Source organism: Procambarus clarkii, chromosome 25, assembly GCF_040958095.1.
Source record: "Procambarus clarkii isolate CNS0578487 chromosome 25, FALCON_Pclarkii_2.0, whole genome shotgun sequence".
Taxonomy (NCBI): domain Eukaryota; kingdom Metazoa; phylum Arthropoda; class Malacostraca; order Decapoda; family Cambaridae; genus Procambarus; species Procambarus clarkii.
The window spans coordinates 4,774,499-4,781,467 of NC_091174.1; the positions used below are offsets into that span (position 1 = coordinate 4,774,499).

Sequence of the window (6,969 nt, forward strand, 5' to 3'; positions counted from 1 at the left end):
TGGCTGTCTTTCTTGGGGACTTTTAGATGGACCACAGTGCAGGCGATGAGTCACAATAACGTGGCTAAAGTAAGTTGACCAGACCACACACTAGAAGGTGAAGGGACGACGACGTTTCGGTCCGTCCTGGACCATTCTCAAGTCGATGCGAAGAATGGTCCAGGACGGACCGAAACATCGTCGTCCCTTCACCTTCTAGTGTGTGGTCTGGTCATCAATTGACCACAGTGTTACAAGAGAAGCCTGAAAGTCGGAATGAAGGTCAGGGTCCACTGTACGGGCAGCTGTAGAACTACTAGTGAACTCTGCCGGTTGAAATAGAGAAGCAGATGTTCCAGAAGACTTATGGACCTGGGCACTCATCATATGAGTTTCCGGGGATGAAAAAGAAGTATAAAAAGCCGAGGACTTTCATATTTCTACATCCCCACACACCACCCAGTCTATCAAGGACCGTGGGAGTGTGGGGAATATGTAGAATAAGTACACCAAGAATAGTACACGTCATAAGGAAGCTGACTGCTTTAGAATGCCCACACTGAAGCTTTCACGTCACCTCTTGTCACCACCAAAGAAGCATGTTGCTCCCTACGAGTCGCAGTTCCTAAGCAGACTCGACTTCTAGGTTAAGGTAAACGGGGAATACATAAGGGGAATATTTTTACAGTATATGTGTTTCCATGTGTGACAAGTATGTGTGCCATGAGGCCAGGCGTTCGTCTCACCTGTCACCTGAGGCCAGGAGAGAGGAGCTTCACTACCTACCGTCATCTGCTCTTTGTATCAAGAGCTTGGGCCACCTCGCCTATCAAGGCTCTTACCATAAGGATGGTTGAGATTTCAAATAAATAAAATAAAAAATACATATTTAATTTGAATAATTATTTAACAAAACAACCATTTATTCAATGAATAAAGCGGAATGAGTCAATATAGCTTGCCAACACATTAAAATAAGGCATTGTTAAATAAAATTAAAAATATATATATATAGGCCTATAGCCAGCAGTTATTTAGCTGATAAAAAAAATTCCAATATAGTAACAAATATGTATTAAAACAAAAAATTAATCAGTCAATTAACTAATCAACTTACCTATTCAATAAACAAGTAAAAACACAAATAAAATATATTTAATTCCAGTCAATATTCAAATTACTGAATACCCAGTAATGATTAATACACTATACTGTATGGTAATTTCAAGATGACCTTTATAAGAAATTATAACTTAAAATCAATTTGGGAAATTTGCCGCCAAAACCGCGGCCACTGGACGACGGTCCTGAAATCTCAAAATTTCTCAAAACTCAAAATCTAAACCAGCCATAGAATCGTTTTGAAAATACGCTCAATGTATTTACCGCATTGATTTACTTCTTTTGGTAAAGGTTTTCTTATGGAATTTCAATATTAACACCATAACAGCAATAGTTAACGAGATATGACACGTTATTGTCAGTCCTGAAGGTCAAGGATTGACTGGTTATATCTCGAGATATGACTGGTTATATTACGAGATATGACTGGTATATCACGAGGTATGACTGGTATATCACGAGGTATGACTGGTATATTACGAGATATGACTGGTTATATCACGAGATATGACTGGTATATTACAAGATATGATTGGTTATATCTCAAAATATGACTGGATATATGTCAAAATATGACTGGTATATCACGAGATATGACTGGATATATCTCAAAATATGACTGGATATATCTCAAAATATGACTGGTATATCACGAGATATGACTGGATATATCTCAAAATATGACTGGTTATTTCACGAGATATGACTGGTATATTACGAGATATGACTGGTTATATCACGAGATATGACTGGTATATCACGAGATATGACTGATATATCACGAGATATGACTGGTATATCTCGAGATATGACTGGTATATCTCTAGGTATGACTGGTGTCTCAAACGCATCGCATCTGTCACTTGTTCATGCTCTCATTACAGTAAAAGAATGATTGTTATTATTTCTGGTGGAGGATATTATATGCGCGCGTGCGAATGTTTTTTTTTTGTGTGCTTTTACAATTTGTACCTGTAGAATCGAGCTATTAGCTCTTGAACCCCGCCTTTCTTATCAATTTATTTTTCCTCTATATTTATAATTCATATATTTCTCTCTAAAACACAACCCGGGTCCTTAGGACTACGACCCCCGAGCGCTGTCCACTCAGCTGCGAGACCCTTGTGTGTTTGTGTGTGTGTGTGTTTAGTTGTGTTGTTTGTTATGCACGAGGCTCTATGGCCGTCAAGACTGCACCACTGCACCAATGTAGTCTTTTGTTCACCATTTCCAGTATTAATTTGAAATAAGACACCTACCAGGCTGAGGCGCGTCAGAATCAGGCTGAAGCTGGCCGCTCTCTCTGTGTTGGTCGGAGTCACCACCAGAAGCTGCCTTAACGTCCTTCTTCACACCCCGGAACGACCGCCACAACGGGGATTTTAGGAAGTCACGACCCACCGAGGACGCCTTACTGCTACTTGGTAGCAAGCCGCTCTCAGATGAGACTGAAGCATCGTCCAAGTCCCGACACTTGGGGTCTTGGGCCTGACAGGAGTCCACACTGTCTTCGCGGATGGGACCTTGAGTGGAGTGGTGGGACCTGCGGTCTTGTGTGAGGTTCTGAGGTACACTTGCCGAGGCGACGGATGGAGGCGAGGCAGTATCCTGCCCCGTCGTGGGTGTTTGTATAGGGGACGGAGGAGAGTGTTTCACAGGCAGGAGTTTTGTGGTAGTAGGATAATAGGCAGCTTCATCTGTCACTTTCCCCAAGGTGAATAATCTGGTTTGCGGAGAGACAGGCTCACTGTTGGCATTTATTTCTTGTGTTCTTTCTTTGTCTGTGGAAGTATTGTTGTTAAACTTTAAATGATCTGTTCGTGGGTTATTATCAATGTGTTGGTCACCAGTGTGATGCTCGGATGCTGTGTATGTTGTCTGGTTGTCCGAAGTCTCGCGGGACGCACTAAAAACGTCACCACACCCACAACCTACAACTTCGTCGGGTGTGACATTTTGATCAGCTGAACAATTCTTAACAGAACTATGCTTCGCGGTGAACAGTTCAATAGGGACATCCTTTGGATCTCGTAATCTACAATGCATTAACAATTTTTTGTTGTATCTCCCGACAGCACGAATCTCGGGGTGCGTGTAGTGGTGACGGCGGACAGTAGGACCGTAGGTCGCTGTTCTGTAGAGCTGCTGCCTGCTCCTATAGTCCATGATAGCATACCTAGCGAGGCAGTCACACGGGAGCCGCTCCTCCAGTGATGTGGACGACGTCCTAGAGTCGCTGGTCACATCACCAGATACATCACTGTTGACTGTCAGCGCCGGGGTAACCTCTGTAATGGGTCGGACGGAAAGGTTCACTCTACTCGCCTGCTGGTTCATCTCATGAATTTCTGGAGACTCAACGACGCTGCCTGCATCGTCTCTATCCTCCTGGGACAGGGACGGCGATGCCAACGTATCATTGCTCTTGACCTCTAATGCCTGATCGTCACCAGTCCATTCCATAGGCTCAGAATTCGACTTAAGTTCCGGTCTCTGTTGAAGCTCAACACTTTCATCCGAGTTTTTGCTTTGAGCTGCACTGATGGTGTCATTATTACTTGATACTGTATTTACTGGCTCACAACTCGTCGGTGGCTTCCGGTTGGTATTCAATGGAGTAGTTTCGTTCAGTTTCAGCGTCTCCGTCGGGGAGTGGATACCTGTAGTCGTTCCGAGCACAGACGGACGCTTAGTTTTTATGGTCTGTTTTTCGTTAATAGTTCCGTAAGAAGCGTAGAACTTGTGAGAGTTGCCGTTGTACGAGTAGATGGCTCTGGAGGGACCCCGCTGGCAGTGTCCACCATCCCGCCACTGGCTGTCAGGACCACGGCATTTGGAGTCGATGGTGGCGCCGTAGCGGGCGTGGCAGGTGGTACAGAGAGCGGCCCGGACCTTCCTCTGTCTCTCCCTGTACGTCAGCGCAAGGGCACACCCCATCCCTGCTGCGCCCAGGAACATCCTGCCACAACACAAGTCTATTCATTCTACGAATAAGTAAATATGTAATTATTAAAAAGAAAGCTAGTATGGCTGTATAGACCTGTTAATGCTACTGACTTCTCAAGCGTTCCTAGATATCGTTCAGTATCCTCACAGAGCAGAAAAATATAAGATGGTCGGTATATGTGACAGTGTGAGGGAGAGGGAGGGTGGGGGGACGTACACTCACCAGAGGGAGGGGTTGAGAAGTAGGGTGACGGCGAAGAGTGGGGATGGATAGTGGACACAGAGGGCGACGTGGAGGCTCAGTATACCCAGAGATATGATACTCAACACCACAGCCACCACCGCCCGCGCCCACCCCATCACCACAACTGCGCACCTCCACGACTGCGCACTGTCACTACACTTCTCCAGCGCGCAGTTTCGCTCTCCACACTCCCAGCGAGACCACCGCAGCGTAGCTCAAGTAATTGCAACTCGGCGCTGTATTACTCCCAGCGCGTACTTTACGCTACCACCACCTCTCTATTGTTTCACTGCGCATATTCAACCACCACAACTGCGAGCACTAAGTCATCCAATCACCGTCCTTCTGGAGCCAAATTAACAAAACTACCACTACTGTGAATCCCTATCATACATCAAAACTACCACTACGGAACCCTAACAAACACCATCACCAATACTGGGGAACTATAATGAGCATCACCACCATCATGAAACACTAATGCACGCACCATCACCGCTGTGAATCTCTATTTCACGCACCACCACTACTGTATAGCTCTAATGTACCACCACTGTAGTACCATCACGCACCACCACCCCACAATGCAATTTCATCCCACTCTCCAACACAGCGCAAACACACGCTACCAATGCACACATCCAATATTTACTAGCAGTGTTTTTCACTTTCCTTTCACTACTGCACAGTCCCGACACACATCATCTGCTACGCCGGCCCACGGCATTTCTAATTAATATTCACACAAAGCCCAATATGTTCACCCCTTACATATAATCTCTGATCAAATTCACAAGGGCCTTGATGTTATCCTCCTTGATGAGGATAACGTGATATATATCACGTTATTGTGATGTCTGTGTGTATATAATCTCTGATAATGCGCGGATGATTCTCATTCCTCCGATGCGCAATTGGTAAACCTTACAGAGCCGCAGTTCTGACATGAAAGCTGCGCGGTCTCACACAATATCCCAACTTAAGGACAGTAGCTCAAGTGCACAGTTTGTCCTCATCACTTGCAGATTATAATTCAACCTCGTCACGAGCAATTTCGTCATGAAGGTTCAGCAGTTTCAGAAGTTTCAGCAGACATTGGTTTAGTGTGCAGTTTCAGCAGACAGCTGTTTGGTCTGGTTCGGCTGCTGTTACGTTTCAAAAGGCAGAAACTGTTCAGCAACATAGCATAAGACCTGAAGTCTAACTGTGTCATCAAATTCGCTGAGCGGCTTATTCAAAGAAAACAACAGTGCAGTTTTTTTGTTTAGAAAATAAAACTTCATCAGTTAACTGTTTAATTTCACCACAAAACCTCATAATGTACTTCCTCAGAGAATATGAGAGACATGCTAACCGCGCAGTTTCATTTCGTAAACAAATTAACTATTTTGCCGCAAAATCCATTCTTCATCACATAACTCCAACTCCATGTTTTATAGAAGCCCATTGCGCAGTTTCCTCCAGCCAAATCACTAATTTAACAGTAACGGTCAACCAAGTAGACCACCGGCGCACAACTATCCCATATATACCAGGAGCGCAGTTTCTCAATGTTCTACAACTGCGCAAGTTTTCGGGAATGTCAACTGCGCAGTTGCAAAAATAAGTTTAGCTTTTCAATCGAATCACGTATGTTTGAAGTTTAGTTACATCATGAATATCTTCTGCCTAGGTTCATTCCGTATTTGCCCCCTGTATTTCCGTTGCACAATTCCACCATGAAAATTCGCTGCGCACTTTCAACCCGTATATCTGTGCGCCAGTTTTCCCGTGTATATTTACTGAGGAGTTCCACTATGTATGTCCTCTCCACAGTTTCATCAGACAGGTCCGATGTGCAGTTTCACAAAACGTGTAAAATGCACAGTTTCATCAGACGGGCTGCTGTGTAGTTTCACCAAACAGGTAAAATGCCCACTTTGATCATATAGTTATGCTGTACAGTTTCACCATGCAGGCCTAATGCTGAAGTTCATCAAGAAGATTGGCTGCGCAGTTTCACCGCGCATCTCCACCGTAGATGGAGACCAAGATCAACACTGTCTTCTACCCTGGAAATAAAAACAAAGCACACGTGGTGGCATCACTAATGCAAACGTCAGATGCATACATTTAAATTTCATATTTCACAAAAGTTGTTACAACAAGACCTCATTTCCTACTCATCAAATACAATAAAAATAACAATAAAAATGCAGAGCCGTTAGAAATTAGTTTTCATAGTTTAAATGTAACAAGAAAATGTTGAAAATTATGAATTTTCTACATGGCAACTTTGCGTTCCTGCCATTTCCACCAAGATACCTTTTTTTAAATTTCCAGATATATAAATTCACACTACAAATTACAATCCTTGTTTTAATTAAGCTAGAAAATTAAATCTCCGAAAATAGAAGTCAGTTGCTCTTTTTTCAGAGGCTTTCATTTATAAATATGCATAACTTGATTTTATTTCGGGTTCCAGAATAATAGACATTGTTGCCACGATATTGAGTGCGTTCTTGAAAAGTTATTATTATGCTTAGTTTCGAGTTAGAAAATTACAGATATGATAGAGTGCACACGCACACACACACACACACACACACACACACACACACACACACACACACACACACACACACACACACACACACAGTCCATACACAGTTTCAAATGTAGATATGATAGAGCCCAGT

General features: G+C 43.5%; 1 protein-coding gene across 1 annotated transcript in view; it reads right to left on the bottom strand.

Annotated features, from left to right (window-relative positions):
* Positions 1 to 6,969, bottom strand: part of LOC123756388 (uncharacterized) — a 49,059-nt gene that overhangs the window by 5,743 nt on the left and 36,347 nt on the right. Inside the window, exons 2-3 of the mRNA XM_045739503.2 lie at positions 4,271 to 6,342; positions 2,361 to 4,060 (exon numbers count right to left, since the gene is read on the bottom strand). Of these exons, the coding sequence (XP_045595459.1) occupies positions 2,361 to 4,060; positions 4,271 to 4,407 (1,837 nt within the window). The 5' untranslated portion in view covers positions 4,408 to 6,342. The remainder of the gene's footprint in view (positions 1 to 2,360; positions 4,061 to 4,270; positions 6,343 to 6,969) is intronic.